Raw genomic sequence first — 21,280 nt, 5'->3', positions numbered from 1 at the left:
ACGGAGTCAAATACCATCGTATTTGCGCAGCTATTCGAAAAGGGGAGATCCGAGATTCGGTGGCGACCCGTGGGCTACGACGAGGACGATGTGAACGCACACGCTAAGATATTTCCGGCGGACTAGTTAGGACAGCAAGCCAATGGCACTGAAGTGGTGGTCATGATGCCTGGAACCGATGATTAAACCATGAAGGAAGATTATATTCTTACCGGCTCTCTTTTTTTTTGACTTGTACTGTACTGTTCCAATTACGTCAGCGATGAGGGATCTGCGACATATGCTTTAAAGAACTTGATGATGCTTCCGTAAGTCATTTTATGACCACTCCTTACCAGTTAGTCCGAATGATGACGCTCCGACAACTCATGCCGACTTTTACTCATTTTTGTTATTAGCGACCATGCCGCACCGTCGATCTCAACAATACCTCTGCGTGTCTTCAGGCTCGCCCTCGCTGGACGAGTTCCCAGACAGCAGCAACTCACCTGAACACGTGAGTGCGAAAAAACGCAAGCCTTCGTACCTCGTCCGCAAGGTAGGACGCGTAAGCATTTGAGTCTGTACATGGCTGACGCCCTCGAGGTTACTGATTTTTCTTAATGCTACTACAGGAAGAGGAGAAGAGCCTAAAATACGAATTGCTGCAGCTAGAAGCTCAAGTGGCAGTGCTCAAGACTCGCGGGATGCCGGCAGGATCAGCCTTCTTCGCAGACCCAGGACTGCAGCAATCCAAAGCCAAGACGAAGAAGCTGGCTGACACAGCAAAACAACAGCGATTGGTTATTGCTGCCGCTCAGTCGCTTATGAGGGAGTGCATGGTGAGTTGTTTGCAGTGCTCACTGTTCAATTCGATTCCATACGCTAACTTTTTATCGTGCTTTCAAAGCAGAGAGCGCAGTATTCGAACCCTCTATGTACTCGCATTTGCCTCCAGAAAGACATGAGCGAGCGCAGAGCTGCACTTCTGGCTATTCGAGAGGAGAAGCTGAAGAATGCATACGACTACGTGATGGCTTGCAGCAGCCACACTCCTGAAGGGCAAGGGAAAGACATGAACGAGATATTCCAAACTAACCAGGGCGATATCTGCTGTCTGGGCAGTACCGTAGTGCACTTTCCGGGTGTGCGATCACTAAGACAAGTGTTTGAGGCGATTTGGTTTTATTTGACCAACATGGAGATCAGCATCTCCGAGCGATTGGGCCACGTTGCTGTGCGTGAAGATTACGATATGATGGAAGGCTCGGCGTACAATTCTCGCATCCCAGCAACCGACAACAATGGGATCACAACCGAGACGAACACGATGGTGTTTGTGCAGTTTTTTGAAAACGGAGACCCTCGCTTTGGTGGGGAGCCCTGCGCCATTGTGGCTTCAGACTCGGTCGACGAGGACGAACTTTACCAGTACCAGCCCTCCAAACACATTCGCAAGGACATTTCGGGCGGAGTAGTAATGACTGCGAGCAGACAGAAGAAACAAACGACCGTAGGGCAGTACACTGAGCTTCAAGATGCTGAAGCCACCTTTGACGACGACGAGATAGTGGTTACTATGCGGCGTGCAGGCTACTTGAAGATCCACGCACCAGAATTCCCTGTTTCGCCACTCGCTCAGCAAGAACTGGAAGGCGGCATTGGTGACTGGGGTAACGTAATGATCAAGACCATGCGCGCAGTCTTGTACGCAAGCCTGTAACTTAAAGTGACGCTGCTGACGACAATCCATTGTTACTGTAGCGTCGTGTTGCTTAGTCGATGTACATGTACTCTCTATCCGGCGACCGAAAATGATTTCAGTTGTTGCTCATAACGCGCTCGCCTTGGCGTGCTGACTCGTCGGTGAGCCCGTCGCGTCGAGACGTCGAATTTCGACAGAACAAAGTGTCAGCGCATCAGATGCGACGACAATCTCTCTGCTGGAAAGTCTTGACGCTGCGGTGGACGAGCGCTGTGTCTGGATTTCTCCAGACGCAGAGCAGCAAGGACACGCCTGGAGGTGGATAAGCTGGTTCGTCACGGTGTCAGCGAATCCGTTTAGTAATGGGCGTCCTTGGACGCAATCAGCCATTCGCGTTCATGCAGGCCGTAAGCGCGACGAGTTTGACTTAAGACTGGCGTTGATGACCAGAACGCAACGCTGCCTGGAAGCACAGGAAGAGTCGGTGAGATTATTGCGACCGCTCTTCTTTCTCCAGCATTTTATCTTGGACAGACAGCGGCGCTGCAGTGCCTGCGTGGCATGAAGTAGCAGATTTGCTTTCGACATGGATCCAATTCGCGCAACGCAACAAATCGCCCAGACAGCTTTCTCCGGCGTTGTTGAAGTGTGTACATGTACACGATAGTTTGGGGGAATTGCCTCAACTCGACACCGCTACATGTTAAACACGTTTAACACACCGCATCTGATTGTATCGACGTCCAACAATAGCTGCACCTGACACTGATCATGTCTTGAATATAATTTTATTATTCCTTGACGTATAACATATTTTTTAACTTGTAACTTGCAGTTCGGCGACACGCTCTTATCAATTGGTCGGTGCCGCGCTGTTTAAATCCCCCCACTTTTCTTCTTTTAGATAAATGCTTCATCTTCTTCCTCCATTCCTTTCACTGTCAGACAGCAATGAGACTACGCTCAGTATGAGCTGTCGCCAGCATCGCTGGATGCTCCAAAACTTCCCTCATGCTTCCCAGTCGCTTGGCTGGATCTACCGTGAGCATTTTCGCGAGTAGATCCGTCGTCGCAGCCGAGAAGAGCTGGTCCATATTCCACAACTTGAGCACCCCCCGACACCCGACAGTCTTGACGAGTTCGAAACCGCGGCACTCTGGGAACGGGAGTCGCAGCAGCGGAGATCCCGTCAACAGGACGAAGAAAACCGCGCCCAGCGACCAAATGTCGGCACGAACGGGGTCGTACCAGGTGCCGCTCACGGCTTCGGGCGCGGTGTAGTGTAGGTTGCCGGCCACACGGTCGCGCGAGAGTTCTGCCGCTCGGGTGGTGCTAGCACCGAAGTTGCAGATCTTGACGTCGCCCGTCCTACTGATGAGAATATTCTCGGGACACAAGTCCCGGTGTGCGATGCCGCTCGCGTGCAGGTACCGCAGACCGCGCGCGAGCTGCAGCACCCAGCGACGCGCCTCCTGTTGCGAGACTCGTTGTGACGGCTGAGGCCCCAGCGCTCCCCGACTGATCAACTGAGAGAGCAGGTCACCGCCTGGACAGTATTCCATAATAAGGCGGAATGACTCGCTCTCGACGCTCGTCGTATAATAGCGGATGATATGGCGTCGACCGTCCAAGATGCTGCGACCGGCGGCGTTGACTCTGTTCCTGCTGAGCGCGGATGACGCCCGAAGCACGTAATTGTCGGCCTCGCGCTCGAGTGCCAGTAGTCTCTGAACCGTACGCCATTCCTGCCACGTGCGCAACCCGCCGCCGCCGTTGCGGTCCGAGTCGAGCGTGAGCGCTCGCACTTTAACCGCGACTGTGAGCTGACCGGGGGCAGGTTTATCGATGCCCACGGCGTCGGGCGGCACCTCCATGGCGCCCACATATACTTGCTTTGTCAGACGTCGTGTGAGTTCTACGCGGGTTGATCCAGACCCAGACGAGGTGCGTGTGCGGTCCATGATTGACGACTCAGAGGACCGCTGCTGTAGAGGCGACCGCGCGGCCATTTGGCCGAGGTAACAACGTCCGTGGTAAAGTGGCTGTAAGAGGCAGGAGATGCCCGGTTCCTTTGTCAAACCTATGGCTTCGGAGACGTCGTCTCGAGACGTGTCGCTCTCGAGCTCAGTTCTCAAGTGAAGAGACCACTGCCGCCGCTGCGAGGAGCGATGCTGCTGCTGCTGCTGAGAGAAGACGAGGCTTACGATCCCACGGCCGCCGCTCCTCCGTGATAGAGTGAATGGATTGGGGCTCAATGGCGGGCGGCGCGCCTGTGAAAGGCCCCGTTGGTCATTTTCTCACCCGTGGCGCTTCTGTTGACGGCCTCGTTTCTGACTGTGCAGACAACCAGCGCGTCTGCTATCGAGGAAGCGACTTCAACACTGCTTTTGGTCTCGCAGAGGAGGGGCCACAGCCCACAGCCGACGCTGCACTCGCCCCCGAAATATTGACCATCTATCCACTGAGAACGAGGAGCTGAAGGCTGACCGTGCTACTGCTACCGGCGGGAAAGCGCCTTCTTACATGCAAATTTTCAGTTGGCAAGCATGAACACTGTAGCATAGCGCCAATTGACTCAAGCGTCATGATGCGGGTGACCTTACATTTTGGAAAAGTGCCGATACAGTGGCGATGTGCATATTATTCGACTCGTCTGACGTTACGATATAACGTTATCACCTATGACTCGGCCTATGTCCGTCGTCCAGCATGCTTTTGCTTTATGTGAATCATGCCCAATTTCTGTTTTTTAAAACTCTATTCTGTCACATTCGATTTGAGTTTTTTAAAAAAAAACTCGCGTCGAAAAGTTTTCTCACAGGTACAGTAAGGTGTACTAGTACCACCGCCAGGTGCGCCGTTATGCAGCGTTCTCGCTTCCTCATGGGTCAAGTTGTCATGGCAGGGTCGGACGTTTCAGTGGCCCATTTGCTGCACTGCACACGCTGCGCTTAGAATTTTTTGCGGTCGACAATAGCCTTGACATCGCCTTCGCTCTCAGTGTCTATGCCATTGCAGTGCGACGCCTTTTTTCGAGTTGCAGCAGCTGCTGCTGCGTGTTGGCCTTTTTGGCTCGAAGCGCTTGGATTCACGACTCACCGCCGGGCGCTTCCTCGTCGCGCGTTGTGTGGCGTCGTCATCGAGGCGTCGGCAAGCAGCTTGACACTGGCAGTGGGATGTGATTTGAGACAGCAGCAAGCGAAGACTCAAATGTCAATTGGCTCAAGGCGAGGAGCGTTGATGCGCGTCAAGGAAGTCGAAGCGAATCACTTAAAAAGGGTTAACGTACAAGCAGTACAGTATAGTACTGTAAATGAAAGTAGACTTCGCTGAACGATTGGCTGTGGCTTTGAGACCAACGACTCCTGGTCTGCTCGGTGTGGACTTGCTAGAATCCTGGTCCAACCAACTTTTTCGTCAAAGACCGATCGTTTCGGAGCGAAAAGCAGACGAGGACGCACCTTGCGAATCCGAGTTGAACGATTTTAATCGAGCCGGAATAGTTGAAGGCAACTAACTTGCTTGTTCGATGACATCCATCCTGCATTTTTGCAGTCTTCAGCATTCTCAAACTTTAATTTTAGGGCTGATTTTTAGGCCAGCCGTGCATTGATTTCTCAAATACTGGTAGGAAGTTGTAAAATACTGTATAAATACCGACTGAATGTGCAACTGAGCGAGCTACCGCACTGTCATTGGTCAATAAGGTGCATTCGTGAGTTTCATTAGCTGTAACTACAGACGGAGAGATGGATGGCCACCTTGGTGTTTGTCATTGCGAAGGGCGGCAAGGATGCGAGTGACAGAGAGCTGCCGACCATAGGCCGCGTAATTTCTGTCAATGGCAACGTCGCTGGTGAACCCCGAGCGTACAAACGTAGCAACGGCGTCCCAGAATACCTTGCGACGAGAATACGCAAATTTGTTGGCGCCGCGATCTGCTGCAGTGAAATCTTTGGCTGGTTTTAACCCGCTTAAACCAAACTGGTACTCCTCCCAAAGCTCGTACAGGTCCTTCGGTCGCTTAGACAGCCTTGCGTGTAAGACTTCTGCTGCACACTCTTCTTCATCATCTGCAGCTGCCGCTACTGTATGTCGGGGCTGTATCATGCGGGCTACAGGCTGTAGCGCAATACGTCGTACCACCGCCAACAGCTTTTGGTAGTCGCGTTGAGTTTCAGCGCGCGACCGAAGAACCTCGTTCAAAACGTTGGCTGTCTGGCGCTGCATGCCGAACAGCTGCGAGTGAATTGACGCGAACTCCTTACGCGTGCTATCCGCGCTAATGCCCCCGCTAGTGTGTTCGAGAGCACCGCTTTCGACAGCGTCTTCTCGTACTTCAACGAGCTGAAGCTGCGCACCCTCGCCAACAACATGGATGGGTACACGCTCTACCGCATTTATAGATGGATTTCCTCCAGCATTAACGTAGGCATGCAAAATGCGCTTCTTGAGCGCAGCCGGTATGACTTCGCAATCGAAACTTCCGTGCGGCACCAAACTTGCCCAAATAAGTGGCAGTGCAAGTACACGTGCCACCTCGTCACCCATAGCCTCTTTAATCACAGGTCCAACTTGATGAATTAACACGTCGTCAGTGACAGTCTGTACACCGTCCTTGAGTACGTAGCGACAAGGACCAATCGGCCCCGCCAATGCCCCGGCAGCTACAGCGTCTGGATACGGTTGAGCGTTGTCAATGTACACATCGACAACACTTTTCCTTTTACGCCACCTTCCACGCCGATTAACATAGACCTTAGGTAGACCACTTCGGCTACCGTAAGTAGCTGCACCTTTTCGCAAGCTGTGCGTTCCCAGGTTGCCTGGCTTCAGCTTGTGGAAGGTGGATCCAACGAAGATTTCTTGTATGAAGCGGCGGACGACGCGATCTCCATCCGGTAGATTGCCAAACACGTAAGATGATAATGACGTCTTTCCGGTCATCTCCACATGAACAGCGATGTTAAGAAGCACACAGACGCGAGGATCCATACTGCCTAGCACAATTTGCTTTGGTGCGTCGCGTTCTTCAGAAATGTTTTTAGACCACCGTAGTTGGCAAGTCAGTGTACCTGGGTGCTGAATGCTGCAGGACAAGCTGTCAAACTGCAGCTTCATCATATCGTCAATACGAGCAAGAAGATGCCATTGCATAGTGAGCACTGCACATACTAGATACCTCAGCACCCCCTTTGTGTTTCTGGAAATGACTTGTTCGAGTAGGTTGAGGAACTCTTCATACTCGATCGGACGCCTTGCTGCCGACTGCACTCCTTCTCTGCGAACCTCACTGCGTTTCACCTTCTTAATCACTGCGTTCACGGCCTCTGATCGAGTTGGGTTACCTTCATTACGGATAGGATCCCACGGGACCGTCCGTCGTGGCATGAAAGAGGAGATCGCTTTCTTAGCGTACTCCAAGGTAGATGCCCGGGCGTTCACTGGATTCGCGTCTTCCGTAGGACTGCGGTCCCCAAAAGCGCGATAATTCATCCAATGGCAGACGTCGTCCGGTGTGATTTCCAGCAGCTCTTCTTGACTGAAGACAGTGCTAGTTGGGAAGTTGTGATCAGCTCTAAAGGCCATGAGCTCACAGAGAATTGACTTGTACCGGCTTCCTTTCATTATACTTGAGCTTTGAATTGCGTTTCCGATTGTGGAAGAAATATTTCAATGCAACCGGAGGGAGGCGCGACTTACTTAACTTTTGTAAATGGCTGGTTGCAACTGCGGGTAAGATATCAAACCCTCTGTTCAACTGATTTTGCAGTCGATACAGCTGCGTTTGGCAAAGTATCAGCCCCAGACCAGCCGGTACCGTCCACAAATCAAGCGATTCGCCAATGAAATAGCTTTCATGAGAAAAATACAACCTCGGTTGCAAACGGCCGGTAATGTAGCGTTACTTAAGTAATTCCTATCGAGTCGTTAGCACCACAGGCTTCCGAAATACAAAAACTTACCAAAAAAATTCAACTGAACGACCGCCAAGGTAAGGCCCTTTCTGGTTGAAGAGAGCAAAACGCAACACGTACCGAATTCACATTGGATATAATTCATTCTTTAACCGTGTGTTGCTGAGTCCTGACTCAGAGAGCTCCCGAATGTGTTGCTCGTAATTTTCATTGTGGTGGCACGCCTCTCGTCAACAAGGTCCGACAGAGTTATGATGAAATACATTTTTTGGATCAGAAACATGTACATGTAAATCACCATGGCAGGGCCGCTGCTCAGCACCATTCATCCGTGGACTGCAGTGTATGTGCACTGCCTTGGTGACGGATTGTGCTGGGACTGTGACACTGCTGGACATCGTGGTGGCGGAATGCTGAGTCCTTCCGATTCCGTTCCTCATCGTGTTGGGTGCTTCCGTTCCTGCCGCTTTTGCAGTGATTTGCATTGTCGGACGGGACGGTCTTGAATAGTGCACTTCGCCTTCCGCGGTAAGGTACAGTACTGTACACGTGAACTTATTTTTGGCGCAACTTCGGCATCCGCTTAGGTCGAAAAACAAATGTGTGCTGTTCGTGCAGTGTTTCGCCCCTCCCCCCCAACAATGATGGAAAGAGAGAGAGAGTTCGGCTGATAATCAAGATGCAACATGTCTACAAGTACATGTAGTTAAACTCTTTAACATATCCATTGATACTGATTTCGACTCGTTATGATTTCTCAGCGTCCACGCATATGACGAGCGCCAATAGTTTTTGGTATCAACGTGGAGGCGGTGGTGGTCCATGTGTGTGCATCCACTGGAATTGAAACGAAAAATCGACGCCTATACAGCACAAGATCGATTCTCAGTAAGGTGTCAGAATTGTTCCCCTCCTTCTATCGGCTTACCGTAGTGTTCCAACATGAAGCTCACTGCAAACAGGAGCCACGTGGCGATTTTGCCTTGAACAAGTCGCGCGTGAGTTTCCAATACGAATGCCACTTGGTATAGTGTAGAAACCCCGAAACGAACATTAACAAAGAGGTGTAGACCTATCAAAATCGTCGTCTGAAGTACCACAAATGCCGCAATGACACTGAATCGCTGGGCAAGTCCTTCCAGGTCCTCCAGATCGTGTCCGTTCAAGTAAAATTCGCGGTTGGGCATCCCTTGCATGACCATTGTACATGTATAGGCCATATAAATCATCGGGGTGATACACTGAGCATACGCGATGAGGCCGAGGTACTCGTTGTTGAACAACAGCTGAAGTGTCTGGTTCACAGCCACCGTATTCTGCTTTCTAGTCTCCTTTAAAATGTCGTTTATCACCGGGTTTCCAGGCATCAACAGAGGACGCAACTTGAGAGAAGTTTCCAGCTTGGTAGACACCGCGACAAACTCTGCCAGTCTTCGAGAACTACTCGAGCCTAAATGGTTCATTAACCGTCGACCTGAACGACTTTGAGTCAAGGTCGCAGGGTCAGCTTGAGCTGACACCCTTCGCGAAGAGCCAGACCGTATTTGGGTCGATATTCGTCTGGAAGACCCCGATCCCATTTGTGTTGAAATCCTCCGAGATGATCCACTGTGTACTGATGAGACTCTTTGTGCAAACGGCGTCACTTGAGAAATTTTACGTGGGGTTTCTGTCCGGCCCGGTGTTCGCAGCGAGAATGACTCGATTGGTGTAGGCGTGCCAGGCCCCGTGTGATGTGATTGTCGTCTTGAAGAAGGCGAAGATGACGCAAGTTCGGTCACTTCCTGTGGCGCTGTGTCGCTGTCGAAGTTGTCCGTGTCGGATTCCTCGTCCGCGTCCTCCTTCTGTTGACTAAGTTGCTCACGACTATCGACCCGAAACCCGAAAGAGTTGCCGAGTCGAGCACTTATTTGAACACTCAATCGTTTCCCTGCTTCCGGTATCAGTCTCGCTGCTTCCCTCAGTCTTTGTGTGAAGTGAGAGGGAGGCTTTGCAATCATTGAGAAATATTCAGCTCCTAGCTCTGGCCCACTCATGGCGGTGGAGGAATAGCGGGACTTGCGCTCTGCCATTGATCGTAGAGCAGTTGGTCGTCGATCATTATGGTAAACACATCGAGCAGCTAGAGCTGCCAGAAGAGCCTTATTAGCCTCCGATACGTTGTGTTCAGCACAGGAGAGCAGGCAGATCTGACGCAGTTCTGCTGGATCCAGTTGGCCAGGTAGCTGGAGAAGCTTCAGAGTGGCTTGGAATAGAGTTCCGAGCGAATGCTCCGGTTCTTCTTGAGCCTCCGTTCCTACCGTTTTAGCGCTCAATCGTTGCTCTTGATGTCGTTTCTGTTGAATTGCTCGGTTCGCTAGTGCCACGCGCGATCGTCGGTTCATCCCGTGAAGAGCGAGGGCCAAATCCATCACATTAAGCGCCACAACTATCGCTACCATTTTGAGAGAATTCGTACACCGCATACAAAGAGCAGAGTACAAAGCGTTAAACACGTCCACGGAGAACACAATCACCTCTGGCAGTCGGTCTTCCAAGTGTGCTCCACACGCAGCGAGCACGTTCTTCATTGCGACGTTCACAAGTGTTAGCAGAGCCATTAGCTGTGGCTGAATAACCCTCGGCGCGGCTACAAAGAGCGCTTGATACGCAGGGTAGATCGTGACTAGAGACCCTTGAGCTATCGTGAGCATAAAGTATCGATTCACTCGGAATTCAGCGTCTGGCACGTCTCCGAGCACTCCTCGACCCAACACGAGACTCGTACTGACAACACAGACTAGGAGTACTAGTGGAGTCTGTATCATATTCATGAACGGGACCGGGAAAACCCACACTTTTGCCAGCACAATGTCGAACGCAATAGTAATCCCAGTACTACAGGCGGTAATACCTAACACCCTTCTTGTGGTTAATGGAAGTTCGGAAAGCCACGCCTTGGCTTGCATTAAAAAGCTTAGTATGCCGCACCCCACAACGATAAAATGTCTTATCCAGAACATATAGTTTGCATCAGGACCTTCAGCAGCGCGGCGAAGCGGGAGATACGCCACTACTACCACTAGTAACAACGGGGATAATGGGGTCAGCACACACACTGCAGCCACACGAATAGGCGATACCCGCTGGCCATATTCCTCCAGTGCCAGCATCCGTTCGACCGAGTATTGTCCACAATGACTCACTTGAAGTCGTTCCCATAAATGATATAGAGGGCCTAGAAAACTCCCGAATAATTTCAACGTTTCGATGACAATTTGGCTCTGCTGTCGCTCACAACAGAGACGTGGTCGGTCTGAAGCTGGAGTTTCTAACGGGACTGGGAACGGGGCCACTGCTGTACCGCATTTTCTGGGCATATCAACCCGGCCCCCAAAAAGTGAGCCAGAGAAGAGCTCGGTATCAGAGGAAGAGCTGAGGCAGTGGCGGGGTTCTATTCGCGGAGTCCCCTGCTGGTCACAAATAGTATTGAGCGTTTCTGAGAGCGACAGTGTCAATTGGTTGACCTACATCAAACAGGCAACTACAGATGCGAAATGACTTCAGAGCGTCCAGCTTTGATCCATTGGTTTCAAAAAATCACTTTTCATGTTATTCCCCTAAGTAAGATCCTATCTAGACTATCGGTTCTCATTTCTTGAGCCAGTCGAAGTGAAAAGTATAATCAACACCTAATTCAATACACATCAGACCCCTCAAAAACAGAGCTAAATTGTTGAAGCAGACGAAACCTACCGTAGTGTACAAGCGTCGACTGCACTGCAAATATAAGCCACATCAAGACTCGACCCTGCAGCAAAAGAAACCGGGACTCTAACACGAACGCCACCTGGTAAATTGTCGAGATACCGAAGCGTTTCATCACAATAACTTGCAGCGACACGAGCACGAGCAGCTGCAACAGCGCGAGAATACCGACCACCGTCATCCGCTCCTCGAATTCGATCGCGTCTCCAAAATATCGATAATGCGTCGGGTAGTATACGTGATTAGGCATCGCTTGCAGCGCAGGCATGTACAGCAGATACAGCACAGGTATAATACACTGCGTATACGCAATCAGTCCGATGTACTCGTTGTTAAACAGCAGCTGAAGTGTCTGCTTAATGGCCCGGGTATTCTGTTTTCGAGTTTCATCCAGTACAACCCCGATAACGGGGTTGTTCTTCGACACGAGCGGTAGTAGCTTCTCCGAAGTCTCTTGCCACAAGTTGTGAATAGTACGTCGATTCGATTTCTGACGAGTTTTGGGGCGAAAAACTGGAATTGACGCTGCGTCTATGAGCTGCGAGATCTTTGGAGCTGGTGACTCGATGTCGATGCCAATGGCGGATCCCTGAGACGAGAGTGACGAGGGTAATTTCTCGACTTCCGATTCATCCGACTCTGTACTTTTGCTTGTACTCTGGCGGGTTTCAGACCGCAATCGACCAGAATCATTCAGACGAGAACTCGTTCGCGTGCTGATCCGTGAGCTTAACCATCTGGTAGTTGGAATTACCAGCGCAGCCCCTCGAAGCCGTCGAACTATGATTGAATGAGACGGTGCAGGTATCGGTATTTCCGAGGCTCGAAGAGGTCGCCCCTCCATCGCTGCAGACGAGTACCGTTCTTTCATCCGAGCTACCGACACCGACTCAGTGGTCCGTCGACTGTTATTGTACACTGATCGAGCTGCCAGACTATCGAGTAAGGCAACATTTGTATCGGAGAGCTGCAGCGGCATACCCGAGTACAGTCGAATGGCTTGAAGCTCAGTAGTGTCCAGCTGCCCCGGTGCTTGTAGTAACCTTAGCATCGTATCCACTAGAGTGCTAAGTAGCGCCGGGTTGCCGGCCGTAGTAATCACAGAGTCGAGAACGGATTGTCGTCGGCGGAGTTTTTCTAGTTGGCGCTCCATCAACTGGAAGGACCGACAGGCTCGTGCGACTCGACGGTTCATCCCATGCAGCGATAGAAACATGACCGTCGTGTTTAAAACCATCGTAATTGCGACCATCTTCATCGAGTTTGCGCTGTGCATACAGAGAACGGAGTAGATGGCACTGAAGACGTCGATACTGAAGATAATAACTTCCGGTAAATTATCTTCCAGGTGCGACCCGATCGCTGTCTGGAGATTTTTCAGCGCGAGGTTAATTGCAGGTAGTAGTGCGATCATTCCTAGCTGTAATAGCCCCTCCAGCGCGAGAAAAACGGCTTGGTATGCTGGATAAAGTCCCAACAGTGACGCGTGCACAGAAGTTAGCAGCAAAAACTGACGTCCACGGAAATCTCCGTCTTGTACGCCTTCCAACGGACACGGTCTTAGCACTATTCGACTTATAATCGCCCAGATGATGAACATCAACGGTGCACCTGCCACCACGAGAAAAGGAATCGGGAAAACCCACAAATCTGCGATTACGATATTCGACGCCGTGTACACTGCTGAAGAGCCAATCGCCACAGCAAGAACCTGCTGAATCGTCATCGCCATATCAGGAATCCAAGCTTTCGCCTGCATCATGGCGCACATCAATATCAAAATCCCCATTAGAGTATGTCGTATCCAGAAGACGTAATTTGTTAGAGGCCCCTTTTCCACGGGCTGCAAAGGCATAAATTCCGTGAGCACGATGACCAGTAATGGGCCCAAGGGAAAGAGCGAGCATACTGTCAATACTCGTCCGATAGATACTCGTTGGCAGTACTCATCAAGTGCCAGCATACGCTCAACTGAGTATTGCCCACAGTGACTCACTTGCAGTCGTTCCCAGAAATCGTAGAGCGGGGAGAAAGAGCATCCAAAGAACGTCATAGTGGTCACACGAATGCTCGGCTGTCGTTGGGGCTTTGGCGGTAAGGAGACGATAAATGCATCACGCTTTTGTGACGCAGTAGGCACTGTACTCACGTTAGGACCAGCCAAGGATTTCTTCTTCTCTGGTGAACCTTCGATCGTTCCCGGAGGCTTAAGAATCATGTTCGATCCGTCAGGAAAATTCGTCAGCAACGTAGTCCGACGACGAGATTTTGTCGGGCTACTCAGTCGATCGGCTCGACTTTCTAGCACGTAGCTACTTCGACGAGGCAACCCCTTCGAGTCTGCTCTTGGAGCCTCCAAGGAAAGGTGCTGTCCGTCGCTTGATCTGTCACTATCCTGTCGTAACACTGCGAGACTGTCAAGTGTTCGGAGGGGCTCGCTTGCTCGTCCTCGAATGGCTTGCGTAAAACTCCTCACTCGTTGGGCGTCTGCTTTAGTAGGGGATTTTCTCTGGGCGTCGTGATGAGCTGCTTTATCGTGTGCTCTTTGGGGTCTGACATGAGGTGAAAACGGATTTGAGCGACCACGAATGTTGTGGAGTACGCTACTACTTCGCCTCGGTATTGAACCAAGATGCGGTGCCACTGTCACCGCCCGGAAGCTCGTCCTAGTTTCGCCATTGCGAGACACGGATAGTTGAGTACCGAAAGGATGCTGAATGTCACCACGCTTGTCTTGCATGGTCTCCACGTGAGTTCAATCGTTTCTGAATTTCTTGAGGGCTTAGTCAGACTCCGAAATTTCGACCCGAAATAGGTAGCTGGCGTACTAGGTGAGAGGTGAGACGGAGGTTTGTCGTTTCAACGGCGAGCTGCGCTTCTTAGCAAAGCGAGATGACCGATATCCTTGAGGACCTGCCGTTACTGTGATTACCCTCATGCAGCCAGAGGTGACAGCCATTCATTATGTGGCATGAATATACATCAGAACTGTACACACCGAAATGCCCATATATTATATTGCTTTGGAATCCGTGTAAGTAATTACCCCGCAATTTGATTCGAACGAGAAATTCATTTTACTACATGGTAGCAGCAGTCAACTTTTCTGAAACCAAAATCTTTCGAGTGTCGGTATTTATCTGTATTAAAATAGTTTTTTTAACCTTTATCCCCTTAATAGTTTGTTGTGCGGTTTGTATCAACTCGCCTGCGAAAAATTCATTATCTCAGAATGTCAGCTCAGCGTATATTACAAATACTAATTACAGTACTATGGCGGGTGGACTGTTAATTCAGGCGTAATTAGATCCATAAAAGGACGAACATACTTTATTTAACCCTTTCGTGGTCAAACGCGGCATTTTGCCGCGTTCTACAAAACTCCAACCGTGTTTTGTTTTAGCCAATGAGCGCTACAGATAACTGTGGGTAGATGCTGTTTTTGCTCGACTTGTGAATTTCAAAAGAGAATATTGCAATACAGTGCACCTTTTACGTCCACTTTAGTGTAAATATTGCGTTGGGAAGGAAGTGCAAATGACATGCATATTGCGTTTCACATACTGTTAAGACGGCAGGGCATTTGAGAGTCATCCATATTCACAATAATGAAAATAAGTTGATATCTAGCATAATGAACTCAAGTGACATGCTAGGCTCCACTTCTCTTCCTATTTTGCTATGTGGACTAAATTCACCGATGCAGAAGACAAAAGGCTTGTTGTGCTTGCGCTTGAATATGAGTCCCAGCGCAAGCGAGCTCAATGGAAGGAGGTGGCACGCGCCATGCGGGGCAAGTATTCGGCCCAAGCCCTTGAGAGTCGGCTGCGTGCACTCAAGCGAGCCTACGGAATGGATATTTCGCGGTTCCCACGCTTTTTTTTCTCGACAGTGAGAACGACGTCTCCTTATGAGAAACGTTTGCATATTCAAGCACCGAGTCAAGCGGAACGAACTATCTGTGATGTTTTTAGTACTGTATCGGCGTTCGAGGTTCGACAACAAGCTGGTAGGACAGATGAGAACGCAGGTGAGGTGCTTCCTGCTGCGGTTTCAAAAATAATTGAGATGATTGGGAACATTCGGCATGATGACGTCTTCTTAGATGTTGGAGCTGGGTTGGGGAATGTGGCGGCTCAGTTCGCGGTACAGACGAAGGCACGTCAGTGTTTGGGCATCAAAACACGACCGGAGTTGGTCAGCAGAGGTGTATCCTGCTTGCGAGCATATGCATTCCGAATTCTACTACTGCATAAAGTTTTCTTGCTCCAGGGGAAGTCCTCGATACGCCTTTATCGACTACACCACCTTTCCTGGACGCGTCAGTGATTTTTCTATATAATTTTGGTTTGATGAATCAGCTAGGCTCGTTGTCGAAGAGGAGCTGAGCTTGATGCAAAGAGCGCGTTTGATTATATCTACCGCTCGCTATTGCCCGCGTCATCGCGAATCCTGCTGAAGAAGGTTTTGCGCCAAGTGGGTGCCAACGCATACTACGTACGGTCACGCAAGCTGGAAGTCCGAGTGTATCCCTATCTACATGTACCAAGTGCGGCAGCAGAATTGTGAGCCATCGCCCGTCTAGGATTCCACCGGCGACAACTGTATAGAATAAGGGATCCCAATGCATGCGGAAGTGAAACCACGGCAGTGGCGTCCAGAATGTCGTCCGTACAGCAACTCGTTTTTCATGTTGAGCGCCGACGGCAGCGGGTGATTTTGTGGTATTTCTAATAACTTGCTATCTTTGCAAGGCACACAAAACAGTGAGCGCCGTGCTGCTGTTGCTGTGGCTGTCGCTGCCTGAGGGGGCGTCTTTGTTACCCCGAATGAGCACCGCTATGATTAGTATACTTTAATCAAGATATATACCCTGAATTTGAAAATCGTGTTTTTTTACTCATACTTCACTATTATAGAAAAATTTGCCTCACGACCTTACTGTGTTGGATCGCTGGGCTCGCTGGACTTTGGTGGTATAGATTCAAAGCACTTGACTGGCTAGGTGGGCTTTGCTGGACATTGTTGGCTCGGTTAGCGTGGGGGCTCGATTCAATTTGTTCGCATGGTGTACATTGGTGGCTCGACTCACTTTGCTGGTTTTGCGTATATTGCTGGCACGCTGTATCATCAGCAGGATGTTGTGTTGCAGTGCCCCATTCGGATTGATGCTGTGCCTTGAGCGTGGCCAGCACTGAAGACCTGCATATGTTCCCACTCTTGCTGAAGAGTCCTTTGGGGAGATAGAAGCGGTGGTACTTATCCCAGCATGTCTAAGTGCTCTGCGGGCAGGTGAATGAAGTGTTGGCGTCACCATGGGCAACCCTGCAAATGCTCACTGAGTGCGTAAGACAGCGATCGGTTACCTTCGTCGGGTACCTGCCCTCATAGCGACAAACTTCGCATTCTCGTTTTCTTCTGCTCTTGTCCTTAAATAGTTGCTTAGAAGACATCACACCGCACTGTGTTTGGTGACTGGAAACACTTGCCACAGTGCAGCCACTACTTGGTGGAGTAACACACCCTGTTGCTCCCGTTTCTCTGGCAATGCTGCTACCATAAGCCATCTTGCCGTCACTCGGCGCTTCTTCCATTTTCCCGAAATCAACTCAGACACTAACTCCGTAATGAACGTTCTGTGGGGGTCTCGATCCTTTGAAGTATCAATTGCCATTCGACGAGTCAAATAAGCGTTGGCACGTGCGATATCGACGAGTGCCAGCGCTAATTTTTTATGCCACTGTTTAAAGGAATGGCCGTCAGCGAGCGGAAATCTTGCACGTATCTGGTCTAACCGATCAACACCTTGCATATGCTGGTTGTACTCTAATACAGGTTGGAGACGGGAACGGGAGACTTGATGCTCCGATTCGGCGAGTTACCGTCGTTGTTGTGGACGGATCAGCATTCGTGACCATCGTCACAATGCTACCGTCACACCAGGACGCTGCGAGCACCTTATGATTAACATCAACAGACCCTTGATAATCACCCCGTGTGGACTCTTCTTTTTGTAGGATAGTGTGCTTCGGAAAATGCTTGCTCCCCCCGCGCACTGTTCCTCGTCCATACAATCCTTTCAGACGTAGATCCATCAACAATTGGACACTTGTATAGTAGTTGTCCATGTTAATAATCCGACGGGAATGAAGGTAGGGCCGTACTACTTCGATTACATGCTTGCGAACTTGTTGGACACCGTCTAACTCCTCGCGTAGCTGCTGCATCTCGGCTGGGGTTACTACATGCTGCAGGCGATCAGCAATATGGCTACTGCTGCAGTGGAGACGATAATTCAGAGCAATCCATGTGGTCGAGCAGCACACCACGTACATTCGGAAATGATATTTTCCACCCGGTTTTTGTGGGTTGTAGACAATGAGGTGCCGCCCGTAGCGAGACCGACAAGCAATGCTGGCTTCGTCCAGAGCAAGATTACGTCCTACTTCAACATATTTTCCACCGGTACTTTTGAGTAGATTCAACAAGGGTCGAATTCGTGCTGCAGGATCTCGTTCGATCGCGACACCAGGCTCAGCTCGAAAACTAAAAAAACTTCGAATTAACTTGAATCTACACAGACTCATCACAGTGTCCAAACTGGCAGATGCCCCACCAAAAATCGCATCTTCAGTCTGTTGCCCCCAATAGTTAGAATAATCTCCTTTGTCGGTAAGGGTCATGTAAAACATGATGCCGAGAAAGGTCATAAGTTCCTCAATGATGAACGTTTTGGTGATTCTAACCCCCTTCGCAGCTGCATACTGATTGGTCTCTAGGACAACTTGCTTCCAGAAGTAAAGTGGGATGTATGCGAAAAAAACTCGAAGAGGCCGAGTGAGCAAATATATGTCTGTTTTCAAGTAGTAATTGTGTCGTAGTACTGTCATCTGGGTGAGTGTACAAGTCGCTGGGAGCTTTCATTTCCACTTCGGGCTCAAAGCGCATGCTTTTCACTGCCTCAACCTCCGATAGACTCGCCGGCAAAATCCGATCCGGATTCCATTGCTCGTAATCTTCTTCATCAGACGCAATTTCGAGCTCGTCAAGTGGTAAGTCTAGATTGAGCTCCCCCTCCACTACCGTATCCGTCAAATCACTCCATGCCGGCTTGGTAGGCAAGCGCATCAGAGCCTGATAATTATCGATACCCCGCTGTACAGTCGCTATTGTGAGCGCTTCCACAGCATTTTGAAACTGGGTATCAAGCCACATCACTTGCAAAATAGCCCCGTGCTTTGGTTTCTTGATACGTCGACATACTCGACCCACAATATAGGCGGTGCCTACACACCTGTAAATTTTGCTTTTGTGGTTCTGCATCCACGGTTCTTTTGACGGCGAAAATGCCACCATCTTCTTCAGCAAGAGATGCTCAATACTTGGTGTGGTTGGAGTGCGATTGTGAAATGCAGTACTTGATGCGGCTTCAGTCGATGCTAATGGGCTCCCGTCGTTTCGATCTGCACAAAGCGCGCTCTGTCTTGGTGTCAGTGTCACACAAACCGACCGAGCATTTTGGCGCTGATGGCGAACCGAATCTTCGCCAATGCCACTTCCATGACATCGTCGAGTGATATTAACAACACGACCGGGAATATAATCAGGCCACCAATCTGCGCCTGACGTACAACCACTACGCTCACGACCGGGGCCATCCACGACATCACCTTCACCAGCACCAGCTACGCGAGCGGCGGGACCAACATCACCACGACCAGCGAGATGCTGGCCCTGCACGGAACCACCACTACGCTAACGACCGGGACCATCCATGACATCACCTCCACCAGCACCAGCTACGCGAGCGGCGGGACCAACATCACCACGACCAGCGAGATGCTGGCCCTGCACGGAACCACCACTATGCTCACGGCCGGGACCATCCACGACATCACCTCCACCAGCACCAGCTACGCGAGCGGCGGGACCATCATCACCACGACCAGCGAGATGCTGGCCCTGCACGGAACAACCACTATGCTCACGACCGGGACCATCCACGACATCACCTCCAGCAGCACCACGACCAGCTACGCGAGCTGCGCGACCACCATCACCACGACCAGCGAGATGCTCTCCACTCGCGATACCGCTGCCAAGTCGCCGACCAGGAGGATCGCCTACCTGATGGTCAGCTGTGGTGGATGGTCTTGTATCTGCTTCTGGCTGGGGCAGCTGTCCCTCGCTCTCATGCACAACTTGGGGGTTACCTGTACATGTAACGTTGGTCACTATATTGCTTAGGAGCCATAATCGACGTCATTACAGAGAAGATGTGGTACCGACAATGTTGCACGAAATGGTTTAACACGCCTTCCTCCCCAAGCAAGAAATCCTTGCCCTCTCTTCCGTTTGCAGTGCAACCTGGAAGCACATACCGGTATCTGTTGTTAAGGCCTTGTAGCGGCTTGGACGTCCATCCAGCCGCCTTCAGCTCTCTCCACACACCATGGAAGTCTAATGTCGACGCCAAAGGAATAGCATGGCTACTATGAGCGCCAACTTCGCCTCGTGTCCGGCGTCGCTTTCGTCTGGCGTGCTGTGAGTTTGCCAGCGCGCGTTTTCCCGGCATGGGAGGCACGGAATAAATTAGGAAATGAACGGCTCTAACGAATGTCTCACATCGTATCAATTATGAAAGAACAAAAGTAATAGACTCGCTATCAAACCTAAGATTAAATATGTATTATATTTCCCAGTAATTGTTTCTTCAGTTTCGCAAGCTCGAACTTCTAGCACTACAAAAAATAAGATATATATTTGGTTGGACCAGTCAATACTTAGAACAAGATATATGCTCGGCTGGACCAGTCAATACGTAAAACAAGATATATGCTTGGTTGGACCAGTCAATACTTAGAACAAAATATATACTCGGCTATCCTATTACAAAAGGTAGGCAATAAGATGTGATACACATTTTGATTGCAGCGATTCGGCATACCTACGCTAGCAGACGCACGTCCACTGTAGCAATCAATGAACGACTTATATTACCAATATTATAGCATGACGACGCCAGCACTATGGTGATCAATACTAGTAAGTGATAACCGGAGTTGGTGCCATTATCCAATAGCGCCTTTGGAGTCCAAAGTTTGGACTCGGTTGGGACTCCCAACTTCGGCGATTCACATGTCTATCCTCAGATACCATAACATAAAATCTCCGACCTCCGACAACCTCCGACCTGTACATAAATGGCGACACATCTAAGTCAGTAACTCTTAAAACAAATATATTAAGTTTTCTTTTGTAACTGTGGGCCACATTGAAAATGTATTCACAAATAAAAAGGAGGGGGGGGGGGGCGGTCAGCAGTGCAGCGGTGGCAGGGCGGCGGCAGAGCGGTAGGGCGGTGGCGGTGGCGGTGGCAGTGCGGCAGAGCGATGGCAGTGCGGTGGCGGTGGCGGTGGCAGTACGGCAGAGCGGTGGCAGGGCGGAGGCAGAGCGGCAGGGCGGTGGCGGTGGCAGGGCGGCATCAGAGCGGTGGCAGTGCGGCAGGGCGGTGCACAGGAGGCAGCGAGTCGATATGCTCAAGAATTAATAAGGCAATACATGTACATTTAAATTGACGCTTGCTACATAATGCTCTACGCAATATAAAAATAATGGATCTCCACGCAGGGATGTTGCATGTCTTGCTCCTAATGACGAGCAAGCTCCCTGTGGCGCTGCTACCCACGTCTTCTAAAATTTACTACTACATCGTAGCATATTAATAATAAGTAAGATTTAAAACTAATGTGTGGTAATGATTGCACTGGTCGGAGAAGTCGGAGAAATGACTTTATGCATTTGATATGCCTACATATTGAAATTTGTAAGAGCATATCCATATTTCCCGAGTCCTCTCCGACCCGATATGTCGGAGCCAGCTCCAACGAGGTTCAACCTAACCCTTAGCCTTTGGATTGGCCAAATCATT

At 50.2% G+C, this 21,280-nt stretch overlaps 8 protein-coding genes across 8 annotated transcripts; 3 read left to right on the top strand and 5 right to left on the bottom strand.

Moving 5' to 3' along the window:
• Nucleotides 1-1,177: 1,177 nt before the first annotated feature.
• On the top strand, nt 1,178-1,702 carry PITG_15604 (uncharacterized protein; the record flags this gene model as incomplete). Its single annotated transcript, XM_002897696.1, has 2 exons — nt 1,178-1,456; nt 1,547-1,702. 2 exons carry the CDS (start codon nt 1,178-1,180, stop codon nt 1,700-1,702), a joined length of 435 nt encoding a protein of 144 aa, XP_002897742.1.
• Nucleotides 1,703-2,625: 923 nt separating this feature from the next.
• On the bottom strand, nt 2,626-3,645 carry PITG_15603 (uncharacterized protein; the record flags this gene model as incomplete). The annotated part of the gene is made up of 1 exon (XM_002897695.1): nt 2,626-3,645. The coding sequence occupies one exon, from the start codon at nt 3,643-3,645 to the stop codon at nt 2,626-2,628; it is 1,020 nt and encodes a 339-aa protein (XP_002897741.1).
• Nucleotides 3,646-5,419: 1,774 nt separating this feature from the next.
• On the bottom strand, nt 5,420-7,312 carry PITG_15602 (uncharacterized protein; the record flags this gene model as incomplete). The annotated part of the gene is made up of 3 exons (XM_002897694.1): nt 5,420-5,707; nt 5,828-6,684; nt 7,033-7,312. 3 exons carry the CDS (start codon nt 7,310-7,312, stop codon nt 5,420-5,422), a joined length of 1,425 nt encoding a protein of 474 aa, XP_002897740.1.
• Nucleotides 7,313-8,551: 1,239 nt separating this feature from the next.
• PITG_15601 (uncharacterized protein) lies at nt 8,552-8,969 on the bottom strand (the record flags this gene model as incomplete). The annotated part of the gene is made up of 2 exons (XM_002897693.1): nt 8,552-8,584; nt 8,625-8,969. 2 exons carry the CDS (start codon nt 8,967-8,969, stop codon nt 8,552-8,554), a joined length of 378 nt encoding a protein of 125 aa, XP_002897739.1.
• Nucleotides 8,970-9,379: 410 nt separating this feature from the next.
• Nucleotides 9,380-10,754, bottom strand: PITG_15600 (uncharacterized protein; the record flags this gene model as incomplete). Its single annotated transcript, XM_002897692.1, has 2 exons — nt 9,380-9,402; nt 9,470-10,754. The coding sequence occupies 2 exons, from the start codon at nt 10,752-10,754 to the stop codon at nt 9,380-9,382; spliced, it is 1,308 nt and encodes a 435-aa protein (XP_002897738.1).
• A 398-nt stretch (nt 10,755-11,152) lies between these two features.
• On the bottom strand, nt 11,153-13,312 carry PITG_15599 (uncharacterized protein; the record flags this gene model as incomplete). Its single annotated transcript, XM_002897691.1, has 3 exons — nt 11,153-11,170; nt 11,193-11,802; nt 12,055-13,312. The coding sequence occupies 2 exons, from the start codon at nt 13,310-13,312 to the stop codon at nt 11,279-11,281; spliced, it is 1,782 nt and encodes a 593-aa protein (XP_002897737.1).
• Nucleotides 13,313-15,030: 1,718 nt separating this feature from the next.
• Nucleotides 15,031-15,678, top strand: PITG_15598 (uncharacterized protein; the record flags this gene model as incomplete). Its single annotated transcript, XM_002897690.1, has 4 exons — nt 15,031-15,240; nt 15,284-15,315; nt 15,363-15,558; nt 15,622-15,678. 4 exons carry the CDS (start codon nt 15,031-15,033, stop codon nt 15,676-15,678), a joined length of 495 nt encoding a protein of 164 aa, XP_002897736.1.
• Nucleotides 15,679-18,791: 3,113 nt separating this feature from the next.
• Nucleotides 18,792-20,899, top strand: PITG_15597 (uncharacterized protein; the record flags this gene model as incomplete). The annotated part of the gene is made up of 5 exons (XM_002897689.1): nt 18,792-18,922; nt 19,029-19,482; nt 19,834-19,893; nt 20,361-20,394; nt 20,679-20,899. 5 exons carry the CDS (start codon nt 18,792-18,794, stop codon nt 20,897-20,899), a joined length of 900 nt encoding a protein of 299 aa, XP_002897735.1.
• Between the last annotated feature and the right edge of the window lie 381 nt (nt 20,900-21,280).

The sequence above is a fragment of the Phytophthora infestans genome, genomic scaffold (genome assembly GCF_000142945.1).
Source record: "Phytophthora infestans T30-4 supercont1.42 genomic scaffold, whole genome shotgun sequence".
Lineage (NCBI taxonomy): Eukaryota > Oomycota > Peronosporomycetes > Peronosporales > Peronosporaceae > Phytophthora > Phytophthora infestans.
The sequence above is the reverse complement of the archived record's forward strand: the minus strand, read 5'-3'. Positions and strand labels throughout refer to the sequence as shown.